The sequence below is a fragment of the Aquarana catesbeiana genome, linkage group LG05, assembly GCF_042186555.1.
Source record: "Aquarana catesbeiana isolate 2022-GZ linkage group LG05, ASM4218655v1, whole genome shotgun sequence".
NCBI classification, from domain to species: Eukaryota; Metazoa; Chordata; class Amphibia; order Anura; family Ranidae; genus Aquarana; species Aquarana catesbeiana.
This window is the reverse complement of record NC_133328.1, coordinates 194228455-194247310: the sequence shown is the minus strand read 5'-3', so window position 1 is coordinate 194247310 and position 18856 is coordinate 194228455. Positions and strand designations below refer to the sequence as shown.

Here is an 18856-nt window from a genome sequence, read left to right as displayed (position 1 = left end):
CTTTTTTCACAGATGCAAAAAGCACCGGAAAATCATATGTGTTTTTGGCAAATGAGCAGTGTGAAAGCAGCCCTAACCTTACAAGTGGTTTGTGTGACATTTACGGGTGGATTTGCAGTAAGTGACGCATGCACCATCAATTTTTCACTTTGGGGGGTAAAGATCCACTTTTAAACCTTAGATACTCAGCTGTAGACGGCAAACTATTTTTTTCCTGTTTATAAAAGGAGATATTTTTATCAATTTTATTTTTTAAACATGACATTCCTAAAGCACATTCAGCCTAGGAATAGACGCCAAGACAAAGATCTGAGGGCTGTGTTATTGTACCTTTATTTAGTATCTTTGTAGAGGGGTCCTCAGCACACTTGACATGGTATGTTGCAGTAAGGAATGTGATATGCTGCAGGGCACATGTACTTTAGTTATCTCTATCTGTGGTATTTTCCTCAGTAGTGATCACATGAGGATAGCCGAACCGCCTTCAATTTAACAGAGGACCTAAAAGCAACAAGACTTTGTGCTTGACTTTAAGGAATGTATATAGCAATCCAAAAACAAAAAAGGCTGCCTATGAACCAACCTCTAAGACCTCTTCATTACAAGGCCAATTTGCACTTTTTTAGTGCTGTGATACATCATATTGTCAAAAGAATTGGGGTACCTTGCCTTTACACGCACACAATGGTATGCTGTGATGGGCTCTGGTGGGCTGCATTTGGGCGCTTCATTAAAAAGGTGGGGTATACATGGGCAGGGAAAAGGGGGTGGGGTCAGGGGTTGAGCCAAGAGGGCGGCAAAATGAGGTTTCGCCTAGGGTGTCAAAAATCCTTGCACCAGCCCTGTTTACACTCACATAAACTTTAATGGCGTCCCAGTCTTATGCCGCGTACACACGAGCGGACTTTACGGCAGACTTTGCCCGGCGGACGGGATTTCGTCGGACAATTCGATCGTGTGTGGGCTCCAGTGGACTTTGTTTTCTCAAAAGCTGTTTCAAATCTATCCGAAGGACTCGAGTCCGGTCGAAAAGTCCGCTCGTCTGTATGCTAGTTTGACGGAAAAAAAGCCACGCTAGGGCAGCTATTGGCTACTGGCTATGAACTTCCTTATTTTAGTCCGGTCGTACGTCATCACGTATGAATTCGACAGACTTTGGTTGATTGTGTGTAGGCAAGTCCGTTCATTCGGAAAGTCTGTCGTAAAGTCTGTTGAAAAGTCCGCTGGGCAAAGTCTGCCTAAAGTCCGCTCGTGTGTACGCGGCATTAGTCCGTAGGGTTCAATATTGAGTTGGCCCACCCTTTGCAGCTAGAACAGCTTCCACTCTTCTGGGAAGGCTGTCCATAAGGTTTAGTAGTGTCTATAGGAATGTTTGACCATTCTCTCAGAAGTTGTGAGGTCAGGCACTGATGTGGAGGAGAAGGGCTGGCTCACAGTCTCCGCTCTAATTCATCCCAAAGTTCTATCGGGTTGAAATCAGGACTATGTGCAGGCCAATCAAGTTTCTCCACCCCAAACTGGCTCATCCATGTCTTTATGGACCTTGCTTTGTGGACTGGTTCAAATCATTTGGTGGAGGGGGGAATATGGTGTGGGGTTGTTTTTCAGGGGTTGGGCTTGGCCCCTTAGTTCCAGTGAAGGGAACTCTTAAGGCGTCAGCATACCAAGACATTTTGGGCAATTTCATGCTCACAACTTTGTGGGAACAGTTTGGGGATGGCCCCTTCCCGTTCAAACATGACTGTGCACCAGTGCACAAAGCAATGTCCATAAAGATGAGGATGAGCGAGTTTGAGGTGGCGGAACATGACTGGCCTGCACAGAGTCCTGACCTCAACCCAAAAGAACAACTTTAAAGTGGTTGTAAACCCTTACAGACCACTTTGTGCTACAGGTAAGCTTATAATAAGGCTTACCTGTAGCTACCCAGGATATCTCCTAAACCTGCACGGTTTTGGAGATATCCCCTGTATTTGCATGTGCTGACGTCATCGGCACCTGCGCACTGACACAAACTGAAGCAACGGCACGAATGTGCCGTTGCTTCAGTGAGTGTGCTGTTACCGCGTGCATGCGCGGGAGTGACGTCATCGCGGCTCAGGGCAATCACAGCACTGGAGCTGCTATACCCGGAAGTAATCCTCGGGAGTGATGTTGGCCGCTGGAGCGGTGTACGGGCAACCACTTTAAGATGAATTAGAGTGGAGGCTTTGTGCCAGGCCTTCTCATCCAACATCAGTACCTGACCTCACAAATGCGCTTCTGGAAGAATGGTCAAACATTCCCATAGACACACTCCTAAACTTGTGGACAGCCTTCCCAGAAGAGTTGAAGCTGTTATAGCTGCAAAGGGAGGGCCAACTCAATATTGAACCCTACGGACTAAGATTTGGATGCCATTAAAGTTCATGTGTGTGTAAAGGCAGGCGGCAAAATACTTTTCACAATATAGTGTACTTTGACAATTAATAATGCAACACTGTACCCAAATTAGTTTCATATCATTTTTGGAGACAGAGCTTTCTTTTGGTGGTATTTATTAACCACTGTTTTGTTTTTTCTTTAACCACTTGCTGCTCGCCCACTGTCATATGACGGCGGGACGGTGCAGCTGTTATCCTGGCCCGCCGTCATATGACGGCGCTGCCTACCAGGTTCCCTAGGGGTCACTCGGGTCCCGGTGCACGGGCCCGCGATGTCCGCGGGGCACCTGCGATTGCCCGGTAACCGAGCAGAACCTTGGATCTGTGTGTGTAAATACACAGATCCACGTCCTGTCAGATGGGAGGAGACCGATGGTGTGTTCCTTGTACAGAGGAACACCGATTGGTCTCCTCCCCTTGTGAATCCCCTCCCCCCACAGTTAGAATCACTCCTTAGGAACACATATAACCCTACAGCGCCCCCTCCTGGTTAACCCCTTCATTGCCAGTCACATTTATACAGTAATCAATGCATTTTTATAGCACGGATCGCTGTATAAATGTGAATGGTCCCAAAAATGTGTCAAAATTGTCCGATGTGTCCGCCGCAATATCACAGTCACGATAAAAATCGCAGATCGCCGCCATTACTAGTAAAAAAAAAAAATATAAAAATGCTATAAATCTATCCCCTTATTTTGTAGACGCTATAATTTTTGCGCAAACCAAAATAAATATATGCTTATCGCGATATTTTTTACCAAAAATATGTAGAAGAATATGTATCGGCCTAAACTGAGGAAAAAATTTGTTTAAAAAAAACCAATTTGGATATTTATGGATGTTTTTTTCAAACTTGTCACTCCTTTTTTGTTTATAGCGCAAGAAATAAAAACCGCAGGGGTGATCAAATACCTCCAAAAGAAAGCTCTATTAGTGGGGGAAAAATTATAAAAATTTCATTTGGGTACAGTGTTGTATGACCGCGCAATTGTTATTCAAACTGTGACGGCGCTGAAAGCTGAAAATTCGCTTGAGCAGGAAGGGGGTGAAAATGCCCTGTATGGAAATGGTTAAAAAAAACAGCCAATATATATATATATATATATATATATATATATATATACACACACACACACACACACACACACACACGGCTATAACATTCATCTTCACTAACAGGGAATATTGAGGATATCTTTTACTTAAAAAGATACAGCAAACAGCGGCTTCTCTACCTCTCAATGTTATTGATGAGGGAAACGTGGCTTCTACTTGATTCCGGCATCCCACTAGCCCAAACACGCTCTCCAGTTTCAGCGTGATGGTACAGATTGTCTTTTGTTAAGACAAAACGGAAAAAAATTTGACATTTTCTATGCCACTGAATTCTTTGTGAGGAAATACCTGCAATTACCTGGGACAAGCAACATTTAAGCCAGCCATACATGGATTGAAATTTGCCCGGTTTAACATTTTCATCCATGTATGGGCAGGCTGGTTGCACACAATTCAATCTATTGATTGACTTCTGTACAACCAGCTGGTAAATCTGTCTGTGTTGCTGTTAGACTAGCTCACACATGAGCTTGATGAGCTTGAGCTTTTTCAAGCGTTTTTCAAACTTCTTATTAATGGTGTTTGTGCATACGTTTTTCAAACGTTTTCAGGCATGAGCATATTTGTTTTAGCCAAAGCAAAATCTAGTTACTACGAGAGGAAGAGGCAAGAAATTGCAAAAGAAAAAAAAAAAACGCATGGTATGTGCATTTTGCGGGTTCCCCCACTGAAGTCTAAAGGGACCGAAAAAGCAGACTCTGACCCAAAGAAACTTGCAGACTTTTCTGAGGGATAAGCTTTAAGTGAGTGGGTACCATAGGACACAATAGGAATGTTCATGTTGGGCATTGGAGGACTTCTAGAAAAGCGCTTTAAGTCGCTCAGGTATGAACTGAGCCTTAAGCCTCGTACATACGATCGGATTGTTGGACAACAAACACGAACGTAGTGACAAACTACGTGGAATTTCAGCTCTTGAGTGCCACCCTGTGGGCACCTTCTGCTAATGTCATGTTTGGTGAGCACTGATTCCGAGTATGCGTGTTTGTACTTTGGACTTTTGTGTGATGGGCTTGTGTACGCACGATGCGAAAATCTGACAACAGATCGTTGTCCACCGAAAGTTTACTAGCCTGCCATCCAACATTTGTTGGCCGAAAGTTGGACAACAATTGTCTGATGGAGCGTACTAACGGTCGGATTTTAGGCAAAAAGTCTGTCATCACACAATTCCCTGCCGAAAATCCGTGTGTATGAGGCTTAAGGGTCCATTCACACAGGGAGCAGACGCAACACCTCTGCACAGCTGCTGTGTTCCAATATATCATGCGGGTCCCAAACGCATACAGGGTGCGTTCAGGGACCTGTACCTGCATGCACCCACACAACATATGCCGCGTATCCCAATGGGAATTAATGGGAGGCCGGCAGCATGCAAAACCTGTGCATCTTCGTGTCAGTAAAAGACCGCCCTGCATGGGAAATGCATGCCTTATTTGAATGGACCCTTACAGAGATTGTGAATGGACCCTCATTTCCTGTTCTGACAGGAAGTGAAGGAGTCTCTCCAACCACAGTAAGACCCCTTTCACACTGGGGCGGTTTGCAGGCGTTATTGCGCTAAAAATACCGCCTGCAAACCGCCCCTAAACAGCCTCCGCTGTTTGTTTGTTCAGGGCTTTCACACTGAAGCGGTGCGCTGGCAGGAGAAGAAAAAATCTCCTGCGAGCCGCATCTTTGGAGCGGTGAAGGAGCGGTGTATTCACCGCTCCTAAACCGCTCCTGCCCATTGAAAGCAATGGGACAGCGCAGCTATACCGCAGCAATACCGCGGCTATAGCCGCGCTGTACGAGTGGTTTTAACCCTTTTTCGGCCGCCAGCGGGGGGTTAAACCGCACCGTTAGCGGCCGAATACCGCGGTAAAACAGCGCTAAAAATAGCGCTGTTTTACCGCCGACGCCCCCTACCGCCCCAGTGTGAAAGCAGCCTAACATCTGACAGGAATTCCCATCCTCCCCCACCCTATCCTAAATTAAAAAATGTTTTGGCTATAGATACACTTTAAGCAAATAGATTTATACAGGAAGACGATACAAACTAAAATGAAACAAAATAAAAAGAAACAAATGAAAACATTTTAATCTACAGTAAAACCTTGGTTTGAGAGTAACTTGGTTGGAGAGCGTTTTGCAAGACAAGCAAAAGTTTTTTATACACTTTGACTTGATATACAAGCGATGTCTTGATATACAAGTAGCGTCATGTCACAACTGAGTATATAGCAACTGACATTCCCCCAACCCATCATCTTCCGCACCGCCATCGATGTCATCCCTTCCACGCTGCGCTCCATGAGCTCTTCAAGCCACGCTTTTAGATCGTTCTACTGCAGGGTAGTCTTCCCGGTCACAATTGCAGATTGACAGCAGTGAGGGACAGGGATGTGGAGGATGGTCTATGTGGTCAGCTTTACCCTGGATGCCTGCATACTTAGATGTGCCTCTTTTAACCACTTGCCGACCAGCCGCCACAGTTTTACTGCGTCAGAATGGCACAGCTAGGCGAAACGACGTTATGTTCCCTGGCTTCGCCCCGTGGCCACTGGGGGGGGGGCGCTTGCTGCTCCCCCCAGAGCCGATGCGAGTGCCCACCGGTCACGATCACCGCCGGGCTCCCGCGATCGCTGGTGACACACCGAGAACTGGGATCTCTGTGTGTAAGCACACAGTTACGGGTTCTCTGAGGGGAGAAAAGACTGATCGTCTGTTCATACAGAGTATGAACAGCGATCTGTCATCTCCCCTACACAGTCCCCTCCCCCCTTCAGTTAGAACACACACTAGGGAACACAATTAACCCCTTGATCGCCCCCTAGTGTTAACCCCTTCCCTGCCAGTGACATTTTTACAGTAATCAATGCATTTTTATAGCACTGATCGCTGTATTAATGCCAATGGTCCCAAAAATGTGTCAAAATTGTCCGATGTGTCCGCCATAATGTCGCAGTCCCGATAAAAATTGCAGATCGCAGCCATTACTAGTAAAAAAATGAATAATAAAAATGCCATAAAACTATCCCCTATTTTGTAGACCAGTGTTTCTCAATTCCAGTCCTCAAGGCGCCCCAACAGGTCATGTTTTCAGGATTTCCCTCAGCTGAAACAGCTATGGTAATTACTAAGGCAGTGAAACTGATCAACTGAAACTGATCAAATCACCTGTGCAAAAGCCTGGAAAGCCTGAAAACATGACCTGTTGGGGCGCCTTGAGGACTGGAGTTGAGAAACACTGTTGTAGACGCTATAACTTTTGTGCAAACCAATCAATATACGCTTATTGCAATTTTTTTTACCAAAAATATGTAGAAGAATACATATCGGCCTAAACTGAGGGAAAAAAATGTTTTTTTGGGGGGGATACTTATTATAGCAAAAAGTAAAAAATATTGAATTTTTTTCAAAATTGTCGCTCATTTTTTGTTTATAGTGCAAAAAATAAAAAACGCAGAGGTGGTAAAATACCACCAAGAGAAAGCTCTATTTGTGGGAAAAAAGGATGTCAATTTTGTTTGTTGTTTTGCAACATCGCACGACTGCGCAACTGTCCGGTTAAAGCGACCGAATCGCAAAAAGTGCTCTGGTCAGGAAGGGGGTAAAATCTTCCGGGCATAAATCGGTTAATCATCACCCATGTGAGTTTCTAAATGTTGGACCTTCACTAAATGTAACCATATTGCTACACTTAGAGGCGCCTCGCTTCTCATTTACACAGAATAATTTGGGAGCAGTTCATATCTGTTGTAAGTTCTTTTATTATCAGGAAGGAAACTTCTCCAGAAACATTGTAAAGGCTCATTTCCTCAGACAGACAAGGGGTGGTAAAAGCAGGCTGTGGTAAAATACTTTTTCTGAATGGAGAAAATGTACAGTGTGACCCGCTGTGAATGATGTGCGCTGACTGTTAGTTACAGTGGCGGAAGTTCAGCAGTGACCTTATCATCAAAGGTTGCGTGTTATGCCGCGTACACACGATTGGAAATTCGGCCAGCAAAAGACCGATGAGAGCTTTTGGTCGGAAAATGCGACCGCGTGTATGCTCCATCGGACTTTTGCTGGCCGAATTCCAGCCACCAAAGATTGAGAGCATGTTCTCAATTTTGTGGTCGGAAAAAGTTCCTATCCGAAAATGAGATCGTCTGTAGCAATTCCGACGCGCAAAATTCCTACGCATGCTCGGAAACAATTCTACGCATGCTCGGAAGCATTGAACTTCATTTTCTCAGCTTGTCGTAGTGTTGTACGTCACCGCGTTCTTGATGGTCGGAAGTTCAGCGAACTGTGACCGTGTGAATGCAAGGCAAGCTTGAGCGGAATCCCGTCGGAAAAGCCATCATATCTTTTTCCGATGAGAAGTCCGATCATGTGTACGCGGCATTCGTAACTTTTTTTGAAAAGGAAGCAGCAGCCACCAGTGGGACGCACATCATTAGAGGTACTTTACTGGTACCTAGAGTTTGTGGATTTTTACAGACATAGATGTATAAGGATGGCTATCTGTATACAGTATATGCTCATCCCCTTTGTATATATGGCCATTAGAGTTTGTATACATTACAAACACCAGAACAATAACCAATATAAAAGGACACAATTGTGACTGATAAGAATGTGTTGTGTAGAGTGCCTTCACTTTACCTCATTCAATGATGTTTACTCGCCATGAAAGGCTTATTAACATACAGTAAACAAAATGTGCGTTCTCATTACAGTGGGAAAAACATGCCCCCCTCCGCCGACCGACACCCAGCTCCACACATCCTCCAGGTGCCTTTTCCTTTGTCTCTGCACAAACTGATTTATCTCCGGCGCCTGAGCCAACTCCCAAAAAATGTGACATAGAAAAACAGGCAGGGACATGCCAAAGCTGGAAGTCAGGTTTAGCAATTAGACGGAGGTGTGTTCCTGCCATCAGAGGTAGCACTGGAAGCCGAGCACTGCTCAGGGAGAAGAGAATTCAGAGCGGCCCTGGCCTACCGCCAAGCTTCTCCTAGCAAAGTTCACTCACGGGAGTGTCGGTCAATAAAAGGGACTGAGAGTGACACAAGTGTACAGGGAAACAATGACTTCATGGAGCTGAGAACCAGAAGTTAGACGCTTCTGTTAAAAGGAAAATACTGAGGGCAGCATGTAGGCTGGCATGCTGAGCGCTCCTCATGAAAATGCTCTTTTCCTGGTTGTGGGAGATTTACTAAAACTGGAGCATGCAAAATCTGGTGCAGCTCTGCACAGAAACCAATCAGCTTCCAGGTTGTATTGTCAAAGCCTAATTGAACAAGCTGAAAGCAGTTGTATACCCGCTGTCTTTTTTTTTTTTTACACCTGCAAGGGAAAAGGCATAATGAGCTAGTATGCACCGCATACTAGCTCATTATGAGATACTTACCTTAGAACGAGGCGCCGGCATCTCACCCTGTCCACACCGAGGGAGCTGACATCTCCCCTCGGCTCCGGCGATGTGAGTGGCCGGAGCTGCGATGTCGTCACTCCCGCGCATGCGTGCGGGAGACTTCTGCCCGGCAAGCTCCGGAGTTTGCCGGGCTGTCAGCCGAGAGTCCCCTGTGCGCATGCGCCGCTGCAGTCAGTAAAAGGGGGGAATATTTTTTTTACCTACAGGTAAGCCTTATTATAGGCTTACCTGTAGGTAAAAGTTACAAATAAAGGTATACAACCACTTTAAGTTAGAAGCTGATTGGATACCATGCATAGATGCACCAGATTTTGCACTGTCCTGTTTTAGTAAATAATACTCACTGTGATGTCTTGCTGCTGTGTATAGCCACCCATTAACATGAATGGGTGGGGGCGACTGTTAATGTCTATGCAAAGTACCGTAAAGTGACACATACACACCAACGTAATTTCCAAAATGCACACTATCCGTGTTCGGGACATTACGTCTTTGTGCATGCACCACGTTACGCACCTTCACTCATTCAAGTCTATGGGCAGCTGTACACAACACCAGGAACATCCCAGCTATAAAAATAAGTTGTGTGTTTACCAGGCAAATGCCTAAAGTTACATGCACAGGGCCGCAAGAAGGCCATACAGCAAAAATTCAGTGTGTGCTGCATACAGCCCACAGCCGGCAGCCTGTCAAGGTCAATGACAAGCAGGAACATGCAACAGCCACCTTCACCAATTCAAGCCTAGAGGTGGCTGTACGCAGCATCAGGACACCCCAGGTAGATAAATACACAGTGGCTTTAGTAGGTAAATGCACCCATAGGCGTGAAGTGTAAGGATACATGCACACAGCCACAAGAGGACTATATATTTGGTTGTAATTCATTACCACCATTGCAGACTGGAAGGAGTATCAGGTAAGTTTAGGTCCTATTTGTTCCCCCCTAGACCTAAACAAGCATTTAACCGTTGCAGTACATGGGCAGCTTCTTTCTTCTCCTGCAGTTCAGCTTTAAGGAGATGTTGCAATGGTAGCTTGCGTGTTTCAAACCAGGGGTGTCAAACTCAATGTCATAGCAGGCTGCATCAGCAGTATGGTTGCCCTTAAAGGGCTGGTTCTAGTGCAGAGTTCAAGAGTGCACTACATACAGAGTGCCGAGTTCAGGAGTGCACTACGTACAGAATGCAGAGTTCAGGAGTGCACTACATACAGAGTGCAAAGTTCAGGAGTGCATTACGTACAGAGTGCAGAGTTCAGGAGTGCTCAACGTACAGAGTGCAGAGTTCAGAAGTGCACTATGTACAGAGTGCAGAGTTCAGAAGTGCACTACGTACAGAGTGCAGAGTTCAGGAGTGTGCTACGTACAGAGTGCAGAGTTCAGGAGTGCACTACGTACAGAGTGCAGAGTTCAGGAGTGTGCTACGTACAGAGTGCAGAGTTCAGGAGTGCACTACGTACAGAGTGCAGAGTTCAGGAGTGCATTACGTACAGAGTTCAGGAGTGCGCTACGTACAGAGTGCAGCGTTCAGGAGTGCGCTATGTATAGAGTGCAGAGTTCAGAAGTGCATTACATACAGAGTGCAGAGTTCAGGAGTGCGCTACATAGAGAAGGCAGAGTTTAGAGATGTTCTCTGTACAGAGTGCAGTTCCACTGGTGACCTATACACAGAGCGCAGAGTTCAGGAGTGCATTATGTACCTAGTTCAGAAGTGTGCTATGTACAGAGTGCAGGGTTCAGGAGTGCTTTATGTACAGAGTGCAGAGTTCTGGGGTGTGCTGTGCACAGAGTGCAGGGTTTAGGGGTGAGCTAGGCACAGTGTGCAACTCCAACCCCAATCAACCCCCCCATTGCTTCCTTGCATCTCTCTCTTCTACCTGGCCCAACTCTAGTACCTCCCTGTGTAGGCAGCTCTGCCTTCTCTTGCAGAGGGATCATTCTCTTTCTCTCTCAGTTTCTGGAGATCTGTCCCTGCCGTGCCCCGCCGTGAGTGTGTGCAGTGATCTGTCCATTTCGGGAGCCACTGAAAGCAAAGCTGTCTCCTGAAAACACAAAAGGCTGACAGCGGGGAGCGGGAGCAGAGGGTGAGAGCAAGAGGTGGCAGCATGGAGTTCCGCCACGTTCCGGCTGCAAAACTGGGTGCAATGACCACATGACAAGGCCTGGCAGGCCGGACCTGGCCCACGGGCCTTGTGTTTGACATATGCATTTTAAACTCTCCAAGTTTCCTTTAAGATGAACAATGCCAGCTCAGCACATGTTCTCCTATGATAGCCAGAATGACCGGCACACTGTATGACAGATCACAAACACTACCACTGCAAATAACTACCCTGGAGGCTGTCAGACTATGACACCTATCATCAATGGACAGTCCAAGGGATCAAAGATGAATGCCTTGCATCAGTGTAATTGCTAGCTGCTGCTCCATTTAACTCTTCTACCCCTAAATTATAATTCCATCACACATGTAGAAGACAAACAAGAGCAGGGGTACGAGGACACGGTATCCACATCAATCAAACTGACATAGTGCTAAAATGTATTTAATAAGAAAATCAATTCTGATAGTCACACATAATATAGTGTTCCCGTTATCCAGCCAGAAAGTCTGCTCTCATCCTGTCTGTAGGAGTGGGATGAAGCTGCTGCTCTATAATTTAGCCAGAAGAAGACAGCATATCCTATCACAGCACACTGCTCTACATTGTAACCCTTTCCCATGCCAGATGCTTTCTACATCAGAGACGAGAAGGCTAGGCAAGGCATTCCTATTAACACACACCATTAGAAAGGGAACCTGTACTTAGAGAAATACACATGCTGCCATCACTGACTTCTTTCTGAAAATGCTAGTTGCCTGGCTATCTCAGCCTTAACAATCATTTTAATTCCAAACAAGCACGCAGCAAGTAAAGTCAGAGAAACATTAGACCTCAACCTAATCAGCGACTCAGAACGTAGTAAAGCCTTTGGAGCAGTGTAATAGAGAAGCAACTAGCATTTTAGAAACAAGAGTTCAGCAATGGCAATCACTAGATTTTCTTAGCACGTGTTTTATTTAGGTCAAGTATTTCTACGTACGCTTTATAATCTGCCCGGACCAACTTTGTACAAGCAACTTTGGCTTTACCAAAAAAGTACTACCCAATCTATATGTAACCAATCAGACAGGCCCTATAGTTGTTGATAGGGTGTAAACCAGCCACACACATTACAATCTGATTGTACAATCTCTATACTTATGCCTCCTAAATCTACTAACAGTTATCTGTGCTTAATTCATTCCATTTGTATCCCTTCAGGTTGGCTCTCTCTTACTTCAGAGTTGTTGGAAAATCTAAGACCCCATACACACTATTAGATTTTCTGCAGATTTTTGTCTTCAGATTTACCCAATCCTTATAATATGAGGTCAGATCTCAAATTGTATGCAATCAGGCAGGCCCTTGCACTACATGGTTTTGATAAAATGGAAGACAAAAATCTGCAGAAAATCTAATAGTGTGTGTGGCCATACATTATACAACTTTCCTTTAGATTTACCAAAACCAAATAATAGGAGGTCAAACCTAAACACTTTCAATTTGTATACAATCAGGCAGGCTCTTGCACTACATAGCTGAAGGTAAATCTAAAGAAAATTGAATAAGAAAATTGTATGGTGTATGGCCAGCTTAATGGTGGCTATAGACTATTCTAATTGAGAAATTCGTCACAAAATCAGACAACATGATCGAATCTATGAATAATCAAAAGGACATAAATTGTGTCATTGATTGAATCTGAGCAATTTTTCTAAATCCAATTGCAGGAATGTAGATTGATCTATATGATCATTAAGTGTATTGTACATTGAGCATTCTTTTTTTATCTTGTGATCGTATTTTTCTCCCGGACGGGATTTTAATTGACAATGCAATTGCATATAAAATAGTTCTCCGTGTGGCCACCATAAAACAGATTGTACAATCGCATTTTAAGGTGTATGGCATGCTTTAGGCTGGGAATGCACGCAATTCTTGGCAATGGGAATGTGCTACTAAAATTATTTGCGATTAATCACTAGCGATTGCGCACATATAGTTGCATGTAGCGGTGATGGATTGCACAAACGTGGAACATTGTGTAATCATAAATGATCATTTATTCCTACATGCTAAGCCTTGTTCCCTATGTCTAGCAATTTATCGCTAATCGCTAGCGCTTCAACAGTGCCGATTTTAATAGCTCGATCGTTCAACAAAAAATCTTCTTACAAAGCACCCAACTTTAAAAAGAGCTCTATACATATTGTACAGATGAGGCTACCATTATATGTCATTCCGGAAGGGCCAGCGTGACATCAGCACCTGTATATATAATGATAGACATCTCTGGAGGTTTCCTAGCACAGAGGATTACAGGTACAGGTCAGCACACATGGAGCCAGTTAGAGGAACAGCTGGGCACACATCATTATTAGAAATACACAACGTAGCCAAACACGTGTCTCCTTCACTCACATTCCCTGGACTGCAATGTGACACACTTACAGTATAAACATACTATACAATTACATCCTAGGATAACCTGTATGGAAAATATACACTGTGGTTTAGAATGACAGCTGCAGTGACAGGTTCACTTTCTGCACATCCCTCTTCTCAATGCATACCTGCCCTGTGCGGGGCAATCCCAAACACAGATCATTACTCCTATATATCATGTATGTGTTATGTCTCTTCTGCACCGGGCTTGGTGTGATCCCTGACATTGATCAGGAATGGTAATTGCCTGTTTGGATCGGCTTAGCAAAGTTTATCACACAGCTAAGAGTCTGTCACCTCTTGTCCCAAGCCTGGCACTGACAGTCATGTGAGGGCAGCTAAAGGGACAGGAGGATCACCTGAGCGGCTTTACACATTTCCTATACAGTATGTAGTGCAGCGTACAGGTATATTATCACCTGAGCGGCTTTACACATTTCCTATACAGTATGTAGTGCAGCGTACAGGTATATTATCACCTAAGCGGCTTTACACATTTGTTATTTTCTGTACAGGTGCAGGGGTATGATCATCTATGTGAAGACATATTTAATGATCACCTATCTGTAGGTGCATTTAGTGATCACCTATCTGTAGGTGTATTTAATGATCACCTATGTAGCATTACACATAGTGCAGGTATATTTAGTGATCACCTCGGCTGCATTCCACATGTTTTATTTAGTGCAGGTAAAGGGACATGGTCACCTATGTGTAGGTATATTTAGCGATCGCCTTTGTAGCATTACACATTTTAAATATTCAGTGCAGGTAGCGGGATGTAATCACCCATGTGCCTCTATATATGATCATCTATATGTAGGTATATATGTAGTGAGCATCTGTGTGTAGGTATATACAGTATGTAGTGATCACCTATGTATAAGTATATATGTAGTGATCACCTATGTGCAGATAAACAGTATATGTAGAGATGACCTACGTGCAGATATGTAGTAATGACCTGTATGCAGGTATATATGTAGTGAACACCTGTGCGCAGATATATACATATTGATCACTATGCATGCATATATATGTGGTAATGACCTATGTGTAGGTATATACTGAACATAGTGATCGCTATGTGTAGGTATATATTTAGTGATCACCTGTGTGTAGGTATATACAGTATGTAGCGATCACCTGTGTGTAAGTATATATGTAGTAATGACCTATGTGCACATATATATGTAGTGATGACCTATGTGCACATATATATGTAGTGATGACCTATGTGCACATATATATGTATTGATGACCTATATGTAGGTATATATGTGGTGATCGCCTATGTGTAGGTATATGTAGTGATCTCTATGACCTGTGTGTACAGTATGTAATGATCACCTATGTGTAAGTATATATGTAGTGATCACCTGTGTGCAGATATATATGTAGTGATCACCCGTGTGAAGGTATATACATAGTGATGACCTAGGTGTAGGTATATATGTGGTGATCCCCTATGTATAGGTAAATACTATATGTAGTGATCGCTATGTGTACGTATATATGTAGTGATCACCTGTGTGCAGATATATACATATTAATCACTATGCGTGCGTATATATGTGGTGATGACCTATGTGTAGGTATATACTGTACGTAGTGATCACTATGTGAAGGTATATATGTGGCGATTCCCTATGGGTAGGTATATGGTATATACTATATGTAGTGATCTCTATGTGTAGGCATATACATAGTGTTGACCTATGTGTAGGTATATATGTAGTGTTCACCTGCGTGCAGATATATACATATTGATCACTATGCGTGCGTATATATATATATATATATATAGTGATGACCTATGTGTAGGTATATACTGTATGTAGTGATCACTGTGTGAAGGTATATATGTGGTGATCCCATATGGGTAGTTATATACTGTATGTAGTGATCACTATGTGTAGGTATATATATGGTGATCCCCTATGGGTAGTTATATACTGTATGTAGTGATCACTATGTGTAGGTATATATGTGGTGATCCCCTATGGGTAAGTATATACTGTATGTAGTGATCACTATGTGTAGGTATATATGTGGTGATCCCCTATGGGTAGTTATATACTGTATTTAGTGATCACTATGTGTAGGTATATATGTGGTGATCCCCTATGGGTAGGTATATACTGTATGTAGTGATCACTATGTGTAGGTATAAATGTGGTGATCCCCTATGGGTAGTTATATACTGTATGTAGTGATCACTATGTGTAGGTATATATGAGGTGATCCCCTATGGGTAGGTATATACTGTATGTAGTGATCACTATGTGTATGTATATATGAGGTGATCCCCTATGGGTAGGTATATACTGTATGTAGTGATCACTATGTGTAGGTATATATGAGGTGATCCCCTATGGGTAGGTATATACTGTATGTAGTGATCACTATGTGTAGGTATATATGAGGTGATCCCCTATGGGTAGTTATATACTGTATGTAGTGATCACTATGTGTAGGTATATATGAGGTGATCCCCTATGGGTAGTTATATACTGTATGTAGTGATCACTATGTGTAGGTATATATTTGGGGATCCACATTTGTTATAAAGAACAGATCAGATCCATGAGAGTTCTGCACTCTCCAGGCACACCTGCCATCCATAGCAGCCCGGTCCCTCCTTACCTATCATCTCCTCCCGGGTGGTGCTCCCCTGGCTGATGATGATGATGTGTAGTAGTAGTAGAGCGGAGCCCCATAGTCCCAGGTTGGGTCGGTCCATGCTGATCATGTATGGACAGGATGTGTATATCTCCCTGGGCTCTCCGGTGTGATGTACAGATATATAGATCGCTGGGTTCTATAGGTAGAAGTAATCCTTCACTCTATGAAATCCATGGTAAGTCTCCGGATAGTGACCCCCCGGTACTGTCCAGTGCTCCGATCTCCGGGATGACAAGTGGGATGTGACACCTCCAAGTCACAGTGCACGAGTTGGAAAACTTTTGACAGTTCCAGCCGGCTGTGAGTGTCCCAGTGTAATGACAATCCTCGGAGAATCGGCATGCCTGGTGTGTGACGTCACAGAGAGGTGTGCCCCATTCCACTCTCCCTTCCCAATTCCTCCTCCTTCACCCCACTGCTGCCGCTCACATGTCTCTACTACTACCGACAACCACTGAGCCTCCGCTCTACGGGGCCACCACTGCCACCTCATGGCCAACGGAGGAACGGCACCACACCGCTGACAGCTCACCACCTCGCTGACAGGTCAGTGCGATCTCACCGACCCCCCCACTCTTCCAGGAACTGCAGAGAAAAAGAAATACTGCCAGAGGTAATCAACCTGGAGAACACAAACACAGCAAGCACTAGCCAAGAAGATTTGTGCTGCGATCAATAAATAGTACTTCATCAGGATCAGCAGAAACAATGCTATTAATGATGGCAATCTTGATAATGATAATTAAAATAATAATAATATACGTATTATATGTAATATAAGATTTAACTTAACATATATAATTATTAATGATAATATTAATATACTTATTATATGTAATATATAACTTAACATATATCATTCTTAATGATAATAATAATATACGTATTATATATAATATATAACATATATAACTATTAAAGATAATAATAATAATATACTTATAATTTATACATATCATGTATAAATAATTATTAATAATGATAATAATATACTTAATATACACTAAATGGGAAGGCTCCCCCAGGGTTTTTCTTTGGCAGCAAGGTAAGTGATATATATAGAAAAATAAATTATTTATTAAAGTTTACATAAGATAATACCATGGCAGTTAAAATATGAGCTCTGGTGGGAGAATAAAAACCATTCCAAATCAATGGCGTCCCTGGGGGGGGCAGAGGGAGCCCTGACCCCCCCAACATTATGCTGTGCCCCACCATGTGCCCCCCCAATAAAAAAAAAATGTTTTTCTTTTTTTTTTTTTTACAAAAAATCAATGTCTAAGAGGGAGAGAGTCCCCAGTCAGCTCCTGCGGGTGATTCCTCCCCCCTCCCTCTGCTCGCTGACACTGCATAATGCGAGCGCTCACACAACCACGGCCACCCGATCTGCTCCTTCCCCTGCATCCTCATTGGCAGGGAGAAGAGCGAGTTGCAGGAAGGACTCCACCAGAACTCTCAGTTACTGAAAAAAAAGACTGATTTCTCAGACCAGCGCTGTCAATAGCAGGGGCAGGACAGCATGAGGAGGCTGGGGAACCCCACAGTGGCAGAACACCAGGTCCTGGTGGCAAGACAACCTTTGCAACCCTGATAGTTCTCCCACTGCTTTGGACCCTTATATTTTCTTGGTATGCTGGTGACATATATCTCTTGTTATCTCTCAGTAGGAAGGGAGCTCACTGCAGAACATGTGAAAGGGCCATTGTGGGGTCGTAGTAAAGGGCCCCAGGAGATATATATATATATATATATATATATATATATATATATATATATATATATATAAAATTGCATTTTATAGTTGTCTCCCTACTTTTGTCCCTGTCCCCCCGTGTGCCCCCCCTAAATATGAAATCTGGAGACGCCACTGTTCCAAATACAAAAAGTGCAAACAGAGAATTATACATGGCATTACATGTCAGTTGTATAAAAGCATGACGCGTTTCGACCCGTGCAGTTAGGGTCTTCTTCAGAGGTTTAGTTTGCATCTGCTGTTTTGTATTTGCTTTTTGGCATCATCATTTGTTGATGTGTCCCACTTCCTTCACCTTCCCATCCACTATATTTTTCATGCAATTTCCTTCTTTGCAGTTTTATTTTTTTTTCTCACTTTTTTCCACTCCTTCATCACATTTCTCACTCACTCTCCCCCCTTCCTTCACACTCACATTTTCTTCCATTCACACCCTGTGCACCATTCACCTCATGTTATTATTATTTATGGTACTTATATAGCGCCATCAATTTAGCGCTTTACATATACATTGTACATTGACATTGGTCCCTACCCTCAAGGAGCTTACAATCTAAGGTCCCTAACTCACATTCTTAAACTAGGGCCAATTTAGACAGAAGCCAATTAAGCTACCAGCATGTCTTTGGAGTGTGGGAGGAAACCAGAGTACCCGGAGGAAACCCACGCAAGCACAAGGAGAACATGCAAACTCCAGGCAGGTAATGTCATGGCTGGGATTCAAACCAGCGACCCTTTTTACTACTAGACGAGAGTGCTATCCACTACACCACTGTGCCGCCCAATGCTTCCCACCTCCTTTTGTGTTTTCCCTTTCATCACTTTATTTTCCCTTTATTTTTCCACCCTTTCACCCTCCATTTGCACTCCCTTACTCATACTCATTTTTACTTTCTCTTTCCAAATATGTAACACCTTACGGTAGCTCTGACCATTTATACA

At 43.6% G+C, this 18856-nt stretch overlaps 1 protein-coding gene across 1 annotated transcript in view; it reads right to left on the bottom strand.

Annotated features, from left to right (window-relative positions):
• LOC141144607 (epidermal growth factor receptor-like) overlaps positions 1–16527 on the bottom strand; it is a 289829-nt gene extending 273302 nt beyond the window's left edge. The window contains exon 1 of the mRNA XM_073630459.1: positions 16123–16527. Coding sequence (XP_073486560.1) covers positions 16123–16228 — 106 coding nt within the window. The 5' untranslated portion in view covers positions 16229–16527. The remainder of the gene's footprint in view (positions 1–16122) is intronic.
• Positions 16528–18856: the final 2329 nt, after the last annotated feature.